This window comes from Galleria mellonella, unplaced genomic scaffold (assembly GCF_026898425.1).
Source record: "Galleria mellonella isolate WM207_F2 unplaced genomic scaffold, CSIRO_AGI_GalMel_v1 utg64, whole genome shotgun sequence".
NCBI lineage: Eukaryota > Metazoa > Arthropoda > Insecta > Lepidoptera > Pyralidae > Galleria > Galleria mellonella.
The window spans coordinates 9,340,770-9,355,999 of NW_026442133.1; the positions used below are offsets into that span (position 1 = coordinate 9,340,770).

The 15,230-nt window shown below is 29.9% G+C and overlaps 2 protein-coding genes across 3 annotated transcripts in view; one reads left to right on the forward strand and one right to left on the reverse strand.

Moving 5' to 3' along the window:
• The first annotated feature begins 369 nt into the window (after nt 1-369).
• On the forward strand, nt 370-4,541 carry LOC113512505 (uncharacterized). The gene is made up of 2 exons (XM_026896405.3): nt 370-1,071; nt 3,909-4,541. The coding sequence occupies exons 1-2, from the start codon at nt 627-629 to the stop codon at nt 4,403-4,405; spliced, it is 942 nt and encodes a 313-aa protein (XP_026752206.2). The 5' UTR covers nt 370-626; the 3' UTR covers nt 4,406-4,541.
• Nucleotides 4,542-8,022: 3,481 nt separating this feature from the next.
• Nucleotides 8,023-15,230, reverse strand: part of LOC113512457 (acyl-CoA Delta-9 desaturase-like) — a 53,493-nt gene continuing 46,285 nt past the window's right edge. For both annotated transcript variants that reach the window (XM_052900096.1, XM_026896354.3), the window contains 5 exons: nt 14,917-15,079; nt 12,491-12,664; nt 11,627-11,812; nt 10,156-10,316; nt 8,023-9,520 (listed from right to left, as the gene is read on the reverse strand). In XM_052900096.1, the coding sequence (XP_052756056.1) occupies nt 9,306-9,520; nt 10,156-10,316; nt 11,627-11,812; nt 12,491-12,664; nt 14,917-15,079 (899 nt within the window). In that variant the 3' untranslated portion in view covers nt 8,023-9,305. The remainder of the gene's footprint in view (nt 9,521-10,155; nt 10,317-11,626; nt 11,813-12,490; nt 12,665-14,916; nt 15,080-15,230) is intronic.

The following is a 15,230-nucleotide window of genomic DNA, read 5'->3' on the forward strand; positions in this document are numbered from 1 at the left end:
AGATTTTTAGATTATTTATTGTGTATATAGATAGATAGATAGATAGATAGATAGATAGATAGATAGATAGATAGATATCTATCTATCTATCTATAATACAGTTAAAATTAAGATTTTTAGATTATTTATTGTGTATATAATTTTTTGTACATGTTCATATTGTTGGTTTTATGTTTTATTACACTATCAAGTAAATAAAAATTAATATAGTTTCTATGTCAATATTATCAATATAAATACTAAGTACGATATTTTTTTAATGTATACTTAATAAAGATGAACTTTTATGTGTATAATTTTAAAAGCTTGTACCGCAGAAAAAACATTTATTTTTTATTTTTTTATACTTTTATATAGTATCGAAACGAACATTTCCAAATCTTATTAATTTCTTATTATTACACTAAAATTCTTTAGGCGGATACAATAACATATATGTTTATTGTACAATTTAGCAAGGTTTTGGTACCTTCGCTGGTGCGAAACATGCAACTCTACCATTAAACAAAATTTTATCGAACCATCGAAATCATCACTTTCATTGTAAAGAAATGCGATAGTATCAAGTCCCTACTACCAGAGCGCGTGGAGCGGGGCGAGTGAGCAGCTTCAGTAGAGCAACAGCGATGCGTGCGCTTGCCGCTTTAACCACGGTAATCGCGTGGTGCTTCGCGCTGGCACTGACTGAAACGCGATCTCGAGAATCAATATCGCCTTTTCTGCTCAATGTACTAGGATTTAAAACTCAAAAACCTGTGCACCGAATCATTGCCTGTGCAAAAACACTCGGACCCACAAAATGTTTAAGCGCTTTAAGTGCATGGCGTGCCAAAAATGCTATCGATGCATTCAAAAGAGATCGAGGGACACAGTTCAACTTGACTTCCGACGTTGAGCGGTTCCCCTGGGAACAGTACACCAATACTACAGAAGAACAATTGTACTCTGAACTCTGCAGTGGTACAGAGAAGTTGCTACAGTATAGAACATTGAAGTTTACATTAGTACCTGGTTACACATTTAAGCTGGATTCAAAAGGGAATGGAACATTAGGTGTTGATATTTTAAGAAGTAAGTGCCAGTATTTTTTAAATTGACTATCTATTTCCAGTAGTTTCACCTGCGTGAACTCGTATATCCTGTATCGGAATTTCAAAAAGTTCTGTCTTAGTTGTTCTTGTTATTTATGTAGATATAATGCAAAATTTCATATTTATAGAACCAGATGTTTTGGATTTACTTTAATGTGTTTGCTAGAGTTTTCAATCAGAGGGTACCTTATTAATTTTTTTATGCAAGTTGGAATGACAAGCTAATTGAGGGTCTATTTAATGGAAAGTTATGAATATCGTCTAAAAACGTCACTACCCTGGACATCATAGAAAACGCTATGACATCTATGAATCACCTTATATGTTTCTATATCTACGGACAAAGTCGTAATATCTTTATAGACATCCTATAGGGTGTATTTTACTATCATATTTCAAACTTCATAATAATGAAAATAAGAACGTTTAAGAAAATGTTTATTAAGAGCGACAAACATGATTAACACACGAATAACGATGAATAACTCTATTAACTTACACACAGCATTAAATGAGTTGTGTCTACAAAATTAAATTTTCTTAATTTATTTAAGTCATTTCGTTTTCCACAAAACTCTCGTGTTATAATTATATAATTATGTATTAAGTGAAACTGAAATAGTTGAAATCTTTCTCTAAACTGTGTGGTATAAATAACGGATGTACTGACTGCATTAATTTAAATTATTATTCTTCTATACAATAGTTACCATAATTATATGATAATTATTCCATAAATTTAAAAATATTTATGTTATAGTTAATTGTATTCCATAAAAAACTAACTTCAATTGTGACTAAAGCAGTTATTTTAATGAACTAAACTACTACACCGATTTTGATATTTTTTTTGGGAACCAATCTGTAAGTATATCTTTTTAGATAAAAAAAAAATATTAAAAAATTTTTCAATTCTGTTTAGAACTGATGGAGTTATGAGGTGACAAAAATAAAAAAAATACAACCAATTTAAGAACCTCCTTCTTTTTAGAGTCGGTTGAAAACAGACTTATTATGTGCAAATTATAATTATACTAATATCGTAAATGTGAACTATATACACTGTACATATACCAGTAAATAAATAAATAAAATAAATAAATGTGATAGTTTGGAAAAATGTTTAACTGTTTGGATGTTTGTTACTCAATCACGTTTAAAGAGCTGAAGAAACTTGAATAAAATTTAGTATACAAGTAGGTTATGTCTTAATATATAGGATAGGTAACTTATACACTGATCTGATTCACGCTAGTGAAACTACGGAGTCAAACTAGTAACTCTATAAGTTACATGTTAGCTTACCGATACAATGCTAGTATTACAAAAATAAATAGGAAGAGACGTATACAAACAAGATTAGGAACATCCTTGAGACAGTATATAGAAAATATATACAAATATTCAATGGCAGAAAGGATATTAATGAATCCCTAATTTGGCAGTCGTAAAAAAGCAATTTATATGCGGCTGATAATAGCAATTAATGTGCCTTATTTGAAAAACGAGGAAACAAATACACAGGTAGCTTTATGACAGCATTGACATTATAAATGTAACAATCTAATTGCTAGGACTATTTACGTTCATCTAAGTACCGTACGATAACTGATTACCCGACCGCATCGAATATACCCGTTATAATGTGCATAGGTAAGCAGGTTTAGAATATTTATCTGCACATGATAGCAGAAGTAAGATAAATTTTCACATGTTTAATGAGTTTTTGATAAGCTAATAACTTCTTTCAATAGTTTTTACGTGATTTTTTTTATAAGTAGTATATATACCGGAGCGATGAAGCGATATTATGGGATACATACCCATTAAAAGCTTATTATGCCATCTGATGTCTCGGAAGACGAATCATGAGTTTGCGTTTACGGTAGAGACCGTGACCATAAATGACATATAGTTCATTACTATAGATCACTAAAAATAATGGTAGTAGATAAAAATATTTGCTTGTCAATTTAAAGGGTCGAAATATACTTTTCTAATACTCTTATTCTTGGTAGAATGTGATCAAGTTGAGCGTCGCGTTTGAATCAATCATTTTGACTAATAACTAAAAGTGTGATTATTTATTTGTTATTTTGTAGCGCCTTAACGCCTTAATCAATCACTTTGAAATGTAATATTTTATAATCCTCATTAAATACGCGTGACTAGTATATCACGCGGACGAAGTGGTAGGTAAAAGCTAGTGATAAATAATATGCATATATGGGAAAGTTTATTTATATATTATATGCATATTGTTTGCTATTTTTAAGGATAAAGGGAAATAACAGCGTGCTATCTGGATAAAATATGCGCAGAAATGCGCCATATAAATACAATTTTGGTTGGATATATATAAATCGGATATTAAAGATGGAATCCAAGTCATTGACAATAATAAGTTTTCCTTATACATTCTATTACATGGTGTTACGTATTTTCATATATTGTTAATAAAGTTCTTTGAGTATCAGAGTATTTTTAATTATAGTAATGTTAAAAGAGTTGTTACGAGAGAATGAAAACTAAATAAAATAAAACCTTATTCCTCAGACCTTAATTTATTAGACCTTAGCAGTATTTCGGTCCAATAGCCACTGTAATCTCTAACACAAACAAAATTTGTCTTTAGAAACGGTAGAGCAGTTTATCCATGGCGTTATTAATTTCAAAGGGCGTTTACCATTCACCATCATATTGACCGTAACTCCCTTTAAACATAAAAAAGAAATACACAAAACGAGTTATGTTTGATCTGTACAAGCGATTCGTAACTGAATGTATAAATATATATATATATTTTGTTATTTTCAGGCAATGAAATAGAAACCGCCCGTGGCAGTATGAAGAAGAAATTCTACAATATAGTACCTTATTTATTATTACCTGGACTGATAATGTCTGCCATCTTGCCTTTTGTCTTGCCAGCGATGAAGTTGATGACGATAGGTGCGGTCATGCTGAACAATATGGCGTTCACTGGAGCAGTCTTCACACTTCTAAGGAATAACGCATTCAATGATAAATACGAATACAAAGTGAAATATATTAACGCAGGTTACACTAACGAACATCTCACGTACGAACACGATGATGCACATTCAGATCATTACAATCATTACGATTTTAAACATAGTGGCAGCCATTTAAATGATGTTATAGATGATCATGGGCATTTTGAAAACCAGGAAGCTGTAGAAGATATACCTATTAATCCTGATTGGACCAATCAACATTACAGTGAAAAGGAATATATACCTGTACACTTCGCATCTCAAAAATATAATCAAGTTCTACAAAGAAACCTTTAGTTAGAGTTTTAGTTAATTTACTAGGTACCTGTACATATATTTGCTGCTAGTCTTTGCCTTTCCAATTAATTGTTTTACAAGTTAATTATTCATTGACGAATATTTGTTTACAACATAAGATTTAAGACTTTATAAATGAAACTTAAAAAAGATTTCTAGTATCTTTATTTCACCCTATATTGGAATATTTAAACAACACAATTATGATGGACTATTATGTAGTACTAAAGACTTTTTTTCTATCTTACTCATTTGAAAAAAATATAACAAGATGATGTCTGTCTATACATGAGATATATTTGAGAAAAATTGATATGAGAGGTCTTAATAAAAACAATAAAAGACAAATCAATATTTTTTAGGAATGTTATTTGTCTGTCTGTCTGTGTCAAATTAGATGCGGTTTTCATAAAAAGTAATAGATAATCCACTAAAGTATTGAATACTACGACAAATTCATCAAAAGTGTACGTCTGAAGAGAGAGTGTGAGTATCACGCAAAAATCCGATATCAGTTTTTGATGGGTATTTACTAAAATATTGCATAAGGGACTGACAATAAATTGGCATACATATTATTATACTATTCCTTACTAAGAGACTGGGAGCGGAGCGGTTCTTTTTTATATTTAGTTCATATTACGTGAAATATTTTGTTCGTTATAAGGTCAACGCCATCTATCGTTAAGTAGTTGCAACAATTTGAAACAAAGTTGATATATAAACATCATCACACCGAAATTTAAAAAAATAATATTATTATTCGTTATAAACTAATAAAAATATGTATCACTACGTTGTATTTGAGGTTTCTATTAACAAAAGAAAGTTAGCAATATTTCCAAAGAGGGATATTTTTCATAATATCGACAACGCCATCTATAATACTAAGTAAAATCTATCTATCTATAATACACAGGTACAATAAAGCTGCACCGGTAGTAGGTATGTATATTAAATATTTTTCAAAATATCAATCGGAGTATATCATGCACGTTATGCTCTTGACATAGAAGAAAAATATTTTTTAAATTATTATGTGTTCGTAGTACCAAGCAAAATCCAATGAACAGATTTTGAAGAAATGCACTAATATCAAAGTACAACTGCCGCAATGAAAGGCTCTGAAAATGAACTAGCATACATGTTATCACACTATTCCTCATAGGAGTAGAGCAGTGGGACATTGTTCTTTATACTTAGTATCTATTAAGTAAATTAATAATTCATAGTAAAGTCAACACCATCTATCGTTAAGTAGAAGTTACAATTCAAAACAACGATGAATGTTGATATCGGAATGTAATCATAACGAAATTAAAAATTATTTATATTTTTAATTTCATTATGATTTTATTATTTATATCTAAATGACTAGCAACGTTTTCTGTTGTCGAGTAGTCTTCGCTTGGAAATTTTTTAGCCTCAAGAATTATTAAATATTTTGTTTTATCATCAACATTACTAGAAAAAGGTGAGATGAAATATTGTGCCAATGTGAAACTAAAATTAAAAAACAAAAATTTTGTTAACGACATTAGATAAGTACTAAAACGACAGTAATTTGTATTAAAAAAAAAAAAAGGTTCTTTTTTTTTTCAGAACTTTACTAGCTCATATGATAATAAAAAAAAAAAAAAACGGAAATTGTTTCTTTTATATTTGTAATAAAATTTCAGGCTAGAATCTCAGGTTTTGTTAATAAATACAACGCCAAGCACGAGGTTCTCTCTGCCTATCTTTTCATGTCAGGTGGCATGGAAACAAAAAAATATTGTAACGAAAAGTACAAGGTGATTGCTAAGTAACAGCAACAATGTAGCATCAGCTACACAGAGTTGGTTTTTTATTTTTCTGTCTACGAACGACATCGCAGGAACAGCTAGTCTTCAATATGAAGATAGATATAAAAGATAGAGAAGATATAAAAACTGCAATGATGAGTTTACATTCAAAAAGGCAAAATAAAATTTTAAATACTCTACACAAGTAATATAAATGTTAATTTAAATTGAGTAAATTCTAAGTCAGATTATTGACCGTGTTAAAAATTAACTAAAAGGGTGATAATAAAAATTAATTATTATTAATTAAAACGTTTCTCTCAGCTCAAAATATCCTCCTTCCTCAAACATATTGAATTACTGATACTGAAAGGTAATTAAAATTGAATCCAGTGAATTCTCATTGAAAAAGACTATATGAAGACGCTTTTCGCCGGATATTGTATTTAATATATCACGAAATTGGTAGCAATAGATTCAAACGTAGTACATAATAAAATGAATTAATCTTATGAATACAGAATACCTATGTATTTTTTATAATATTGTTTTATTATGCAAACATTTCGAAAGGATAAGAAAGCACTGCTATTAGCAATTTACAAGCACTGACCGTCGTGGTGGTCATGGTAACAGTAGTGACAGCCTCCTTCGTGTTACAAATGGCGTAAAGGATCGTGACGGTGGCGCCCTCTACCGCTTGCGGCGTGGTGAGCTAACCGTCGAGGGAGAAGCCGTCAAGTTCGTGTCGAAACCTCTCCCAGTTTGTCCCCCATCTGAATGGCAGTGCGAGAACCAAAGTGACCGTAGCAACTAAAGCAACTAGGCTTGCATAGCTGCGTATTGTGTGTGATATTACAGGATACGGAGAGATCACACTTTAGTACTTGCTAAAGTGTGATATTTCCGTATCTATATATTTAGATATATGTATATATTTAGATGGATTGACAGTTTGTTTACCAATACAACACCCGTAACTTATAGTCTTTCTTTAATATATTATTTTCCATTCCTATAGTACCAGTTATCAGTATGAGGAAGTACAAGAATGTTTATAATCATTAGAAGAGAAACAAAAGTAATTTATATTTTAAACTTGATACAAATTCAATTAAAATATTCTCACTGAGGTTCAAATCGAGTTTCACAAATCTCAAATTTCAATATTACTTTATAAAACTTACGTACCGAAGTCTGGCTGCTTACATAAACCTGTCATTGTTAGCACTCATGCCACTTGATTACCATGCCAGGATGGGTAATTATTATTATTTTGGAGCAAAACATTTTATTCATTGAAATTTAAAAACGTACCTATTCTAGAATTTTTTTTATCGCTTAAATATTATTGGAGAATTTATATGTCATTTATGCATCAATGATCTATGATCTTAAATTGAAATTCAGCAATGCAATCTGCATTGCTGAATATCATTACTTAGTTTGGCACAAATTCACATACGTCCCTACTACTTACGACTATAGAAAATTTAATAGTGTGCATAAATTTGGAAAATTTCATATAATTTGATCAGATTATAGATTTTTAAGATCTATAATTATCCTGATCTATAAATATCGTAGTAGGTTATTTTTTTTTACTTTATTATTGTATTAATAGTAAAAAATCTGATAAAAAAATACATAATAAATTACAATCCCACGGCACATTTATCTATTAGTATGATAGGCTTAAAGATTTTTAATGTTTTTCAACTCCTGTTTATTTGAAAAGTTCAATTTTACTTTTAGAATACAAATGCAAATGAATACATATATGCCTATTTTCGATTTTACACTGTATTTAAAAATATAAAATAAAAACCAATGTATAATAAATAATTTATTTATTAAATTATCTCTTTCATATATTAATTAATAAATGGTTTAGATAATTTAGGATTAGGATCTTGCATTACATTTAAATATTCACTAAGAGCCTACTACATTTTTGGTTATAAAAATTGAAAAATGAAATACCCATCAAACAATATAGTTTCCTTTTTGATAAAATTTTTCATTATTTTCCAAACAACTTTATAGAATTATAATCTCAATCCATTAGAGATTTAGGCATTTCAATAATCTTACTCGTAATAGGCCCTTAATAAAATATATCAATATAGGTTATCAACTAGCAGTCACCGAAAATCTTCTAATGATCCTATAATTATATCAAAGAAATATTGTAGAAAGTATTTATTTTTAATCTAAAATCCAATACAACAATATCACATTTAAAATACTAAATATATATATCTAATTATTTCTAAATTACTAGATACTAATGTCCAGCAGTAGATAATTTGTGTCATAGAAACCAAAATAAAAATATATAAAATTACTAAATACAGAAAATGTTTGTATTCTTCCACAAATGATTGGTATTTTCTAGTCTCTATTAAATTATTTAAAAGTAAACTGATATGCACAGTCACGGTAACAAGCTTTAAATGGTCAAGAAACAGATGCAAAATTTCTAATAAGCCAAATTATGAATACAGAATTTGTGTATGTTCAGTCCATAGTCCAGTTCTGCCACCAATAATACAGACATGCAGACTATTTAAATTCCATTCTGAACTAGGTGTCAAATCAAATACAAATAAAAAGCTTTCGATTCAGATTACAGACCAAAACGATATAACCATTAATAATAATGACTAAAATAATTATTCTACCATTTCAGACGAAAATCTTACTAAAACAAACCCTGACTATTTCTGAACAACCAATTTCATCACGTTCATTGATAAAAAAAAATAACAAAGGAACAATATAATATAACACCTATAACATTTATGTTTCTCAAAGAAATAGTAGTCATTTATATAAAAAAAAATAGAATTCTATCTTGCTTATTAAAGTAATAAAATATTATAACAACAAAAGACTATAATATACAATATAACATGTATATATTAATATACAATAGAATAATCGAAATACTAGAATCTGAACGTAAGTAAACTGGCTTGTATTTGGTATAAAACCTAGCAGATAAGTTAAGAGTGTACTGTAATTACCCGACCGCCGCAAATTTTAATCCTTGCATTAATCGCATTTAAACTAGACTACAAATAGCTTAATTACCACTTATTAGATGGAAGCATTTAATCTGACTTTCTATGCGCAATTTCAGCAAGTTTTCGATCTTCCTCAGACATATCTTGGTCATCCCATCCCCAAACTGGATTTTCTGGGTGATAATGATGATCATTGTTAAGAGTGTTTGAAGCTTTAGATGATGGATGCGTACCGTCACCAGTCCTCGATGCTCTTTTGATTATCATTTCATTCGATACTGTCTTCAAGTCATAAGCCAAACCTGGAAGTTTATTAAAGGTAATTAGAATAATCATTATTCATTAAACTAATTTGGAAATGTAAGATCTCAGTCTCTCTAAAATAATATCTATCACACTAAATTTGGAATAGGTACGTAAGCTTATTTAAAAATAGTTTATGCATATTCAATGACATAATTCTACAAATTTACACTCAAATACAGGTATTCCAAACATTTGTTCAAAATATAAGTATTGCTTCATAGTTCTATACATACATATATCGAAGGTTATTAAAATCACAACAAAATTCGATATCGCAGCTTATTTTTTTTTCATAAACAGAACATAATTTTCATATCTTTTGTAGTATGGCTCATTTTTATTCAATTCAATCTACGGAGAATGAAGAGACAAAGTCTAAGACAAGATTGTTTGTGAACATGATTTTTTGGGAAATCCATTACAATCCTTTGAATAGTTAGTTTTAATAGAAATTAATGAAAAAGTAAGTAAACAAATAATTGACCTGTAATAATAATAACAATAATACAAGACAAGAATAAATCCAGTCATTGTATATTTCGATTTGTCACTAATTAGATTTAGAGTGTTGTGATAATTTCAATAAAAGTTTCATCGAAATTTTAATTAATATTCTTACCCCATTACTTACCCCATTTAGCAGCAAGGTCAATCAGTCCAGTAGACAAGTTTGTACTATAATTGCCAAGTTCAGCCGCTTTGTAGTCCCATGGGAAAACGTGGTGATAATTATGCCAAGCTTCGCCTAATGCCAAAGTAGCTACCAACTTGTGGTCAGTAGCGCCAATATTCCTAAAAAATAAATAAATGAACCGTCAAGAAAATAATAAAATATGACTTAATGCTAAATAAATCTCTATGTAAACTATTATCGATATCTTTTATATAATTGAATTAATTTTATAAAATAGTTCTGATTTATATTTCGTAATAACTACTTTTATTAAAATTTCTCAATCAATAAAAAGATATATATCAGGTAATTATGATATCTACTCTATGCTTGACTGGTAAAAAATCCATAAGGTGTTCGTGCACATTATTTTAAATAAATAAATATTAACACATATCATTATACAAAAAAATATACATAAAACCCTATTTCAATCGTTCAAATAATAATAGCTCCAAGTGGGTAGTTGATTTTATTGGAATAAAATTAGGTACTCGGCGTATAAAAGGAAAATGACTTTCACAGATGCTATTTATAACTGAAATATGTATTCTAATAATAAAGGTTAAAAATATCATTGAGTGTTATTTCACTTGAAATTTGTTTTATTATTATCCAATTATGAAATTAGTACGCTTAATATTAGTGTCATTCCATAAGAGTAAAGTATAATTGAACTTTAACCTATTATGATGGCGTGACAATATTTTAAAAATTTTAAGCTTTGAGTTTTATCATTTTAATTTACTTGCTTGTTTAATGGACCTGAACAGTCTTTTAAACAGGCGTTAAAATGATACTTGAAAATCTACCCAAAAATCAACCAGATTTAAGTAATTATTAGACTATCGATGAAATCAATTCATAAAACAATATACCTATGTTTAAGTACTCGTATATAAATATTAATTAAAAGACAAATTCAAATCAATTATATCATAAAAGTACGTAAGTACGATAATGTATATGAAAATAAGTTTACCTCTTAACGGCTTAACCGAGCAATATAAATTTGATTTAAAATACTACATGGGATAGAGGACGTAATTTGGTTAGATTATAAATGGACTACGATTAACCCGCGGTTTCGTCCGCATAACCCGAATATGTTCACTGACCAGGATAAAGCTTATGTCTTTCTCTATAATATATAGTAGGTGTACATCAATTTTTATAGTGATTGGTTAAGACGTTAAGATGATAAAAAGGGGAAATAAACAAAAAAACTTACTTTCGCGTTTATAATATTCGTAAGGATGATTTTTTTATATTGTTCTACAAAGAGAAAGTTGAATATTGTAACAAGAGTTTGTTTACAACCACAACCACAACAAGCGATATGCTATACCGCACTACTACATAGTTGATGACTTGACTTTCTATGATTGTAAGATAAATAATAATAAATAGGTAACGAAATACTACTTACTTATCATAAGGTTTGTTGCCCCAGATATGAGCTGCGGAGTTGACCAGCCAAGTGAAGTGAAGCGACACCGTATACCTCGTGATGGATGCGACGTACCAGGAGATCCAAGGATCCTCTCCCCACCAGTATACTGGTATCATAGCGGGGATGACAAAACATAGGAGAGGCATTCCTACAAGATATGTTCTGGAAAAAAAAGATATACATATATTTTATCATACTAACACTTTACCAGACGTACATATATATAATATAAAAAATCTAAATTACCTATCTGCTAATGTACCTCTGTCGATCTAGTGTTTTTATTGTGAAACACCAGCTTGAACGCCTATATTTCAATTTGTTAGTTAGGATATGACAGTAAAATTACAAGGTATGGAGGCATAACACCATAGTTCTCAGGAATGGCAAAACAAGAAGGGTACCATGAGCATTATTATTTATTCTGTGCTCTTCGTTACTATATATATATCCTAAAAACGCATTAATTTTCCACTGCTGGCCACGAGTTTCTTCCTATAAGAGGAGAATATTGCCCTAGTATTACCAGCCTAGCTTGGTACTAGTTTGGTACAGTTTTGAGTTTTCCTTTTCGAACACTAGTTATAATAGGTATTATACTGATTTCTCCTAAGGACAGTAAATCCGTCGGCCTGTAAGTAATAAGTAGAAGCTTCTATCACCTGTGTATGTGCTAGCCTGACTCGAGGAATGAACGATCATACGATTGTACTACTTTTATAATTGCATGTTAAGGAACTGAACCTGAACTGAAACTGAACCTGAACTGGCAAAACTCCCCAAGGGGAAGACTTATGTTCAGCAGTGGACAGTTAAAGGTTAATATGATGAAGCACTTACTTTTTTTGAAACATCACAATTGGATCTTTCTCCAAATCGGACATGTCAACTAAGGCACCTTTTTCTAAGACATCTTTATGCTTGCGAACCATCAGCCAGCCCATGTGGGAGAAGAAAAACCCTCGACGAGCATTGTGCGGGTCCGCATCGGTTTCTGAGAACTTATGATGTACCCTGTAAACATATAGAATTTTTAACTTTTTAAGGAACTCAAATCTCGATCCCATATATACTGACTCTTTCCGTTTATGAGTAAAAATTGGTAGATCCTTAAAATGTCAGGCGCTAGAGACTTTTACCTTGTTAAGTGCATTTTTGTGCAGATATACATATTAGAGACCTAGTTTTGTAGAACTGAATGAATATACAATGGAATAGAAATAAAAAAAACAGATCTACCTAGGTAGAAAATTTTAAACAAAATTTAATATTGAAATAAAACAAGACTGTGATTAATATTAAGGTATTAAGTTAAGCATATAAATACTAATAAGAATTAAGCCAGCAAAAAGTTATTTTAATGGTGACTTTATATGAATATACTTGGAACCAACATGTGAGAAGATAACCTTATCGGCTGCAAAAAAAAAAACTATCGATAACAATATCGTGAAAATAAAATTCTAATTTGCTGTAAACATCGAATAACATACAAAAAACAACGTTCTTCGTTTTAAAGTCCCTTTGATTTCAATTTGATTTATTTTGTAGTACAAAAAATGTTAAATGTCGGATGTTGTCAAAACGACGACCATCGTGAGAGGAGATTTGTTTTAAGATTCTACGTCGCCGAGTGTTTTATGGACGGAAATTTGCTTTATGCGTGATGTCATAAAGCAATACTTTTTGAAACGAGGAAATATTATGTTACATTACATTATGATTCATTAAATTCCACCAAGGTGCTTGGTTGCTAAGAACATATTTACATGAAAATTAAACAAAGTCACATACATTTTACGGTATTGACAGAAATACTTAATAAAATTTATTTATGCAACTAAGTATGAGCCGCAAGATGTTAAGTTTGATTCTAAACGAACATCAAAGTCTTAATAAACATATAGCGTAACATAATTCTATACCCAGTATATATATAGTTAAATAGGTAGCAAACTTACATCTTTACAAAGTTTCAAATTTATAATATCATAATGACATATGTGTGTTAAACCTATATATCTCTACATTTAATGTAAGTAGCTTTGCTGATCACTAAAATAATAAAAAAAACTCATGAAACTTTAGTCTGACTTATAATGCCTAAACCCTTTCCAACTTTCGATAACATAAGCTCACATTAATGCAGTACTGCAATAGTAAATTGTCTAAACCAATAAACATTAAATATAGCTTATAGATTTATGATAATAAGTATGATAACTATCGCTTCCCATAAATGCACTTTTGAAAAGTATGACATAAATATGTCATACTTTAAAAAAAAATAGTAAAAAAAATATGTTCAGCTCACGACTTTACAATCGTCCTTAATCGAGTAACTAGAGACTTGTATGACGCTGATTGTTGTTACTGTTGTGGGGAACTCATTTCTTCACTCAATGTAGTTGCATCATCATGTTTATATTGCTATTCATATAATTACAGATCAGCATCACATGATACACTTTTTTTTAGTTATACAAAAGTATACGTACGTTCCTATATTCGGAATATACGAAATATTTTCAAAATTCCCTCGGTTTTCTAAAATTATAAACTAATCTAGAAACCATTAATGTATATTGGGAACTATCACCGAAATTTTGCAGTAATGCTTGATAAATCAGTCATAGGCATTATCGCCGACATTGAACGATAAGAGATTAGATGACGCTTCACTGAACATATTCAAATTCAACGTGATTGGGAACTATCGTCAATTTTATGTTCAATAGCATTTGCAATTTAAACAGATAATGTTATATTGATTCAAAATAAAGAAATATAATAATAGTCAATAGATGCAAGTAACGCCTATTAAAAGACCAATCTAGTTATTAATTTATTTTGTGTTGTTTTTTGTATGTTAAAGAATATCTTCACTAACTTTAAAGCGATTTACAATTTTATTTATATAACTTATTTTCATTACTTATTTATTCATATAACTAGACAAAGGGAATTCAAAGAATTTCTTCAGTTTGTAATTGCCGACAATTAATATTCGGTTATATCCATTTGCATAATATGTGAGTATTGATTCTAAATCTATTAATTTGTTTGTTCTTGTCTATTAGTGACTCCAACTTTATGGAGAATGGAATTCCTTTATACAGGTGGATTGCCAGCTTGTATGCCATTCTAAAAAAATAAAAAGTTAAATTTACATATTCATAATTGACCCTATCTTTACGGAAAGCGGCCTTCCTACATAAAGGTAGGTTGATAGTTGGTTTTCCATTCTAAAAAAAAGTAAATTATACCTGTGATCGCGGACCCATTCGTAGATGTGGTTTTGGAAAGCCATTGTCTGCATAATTGCAAGAAATAACCGCAACGGCCATCGTGCTTTATACGCTCGGTGAGCCCAGAGACGGTGGGCACCCGCCGTCACGCCCAGTGCTGAGCCTATAGCGAAAATTATACCTGAAAAATAAAATATAAGTCACAAATTCTCCTTCACAAAGCTCTTTGTAAACATTAAACTTTTAAAACATACTAGGCAACCTCGTTCTATCAAAAGTGATGCCATACGTTAGTTTCTAGAAACAGCTTGTATAGGAAAAAGAAAACTGCC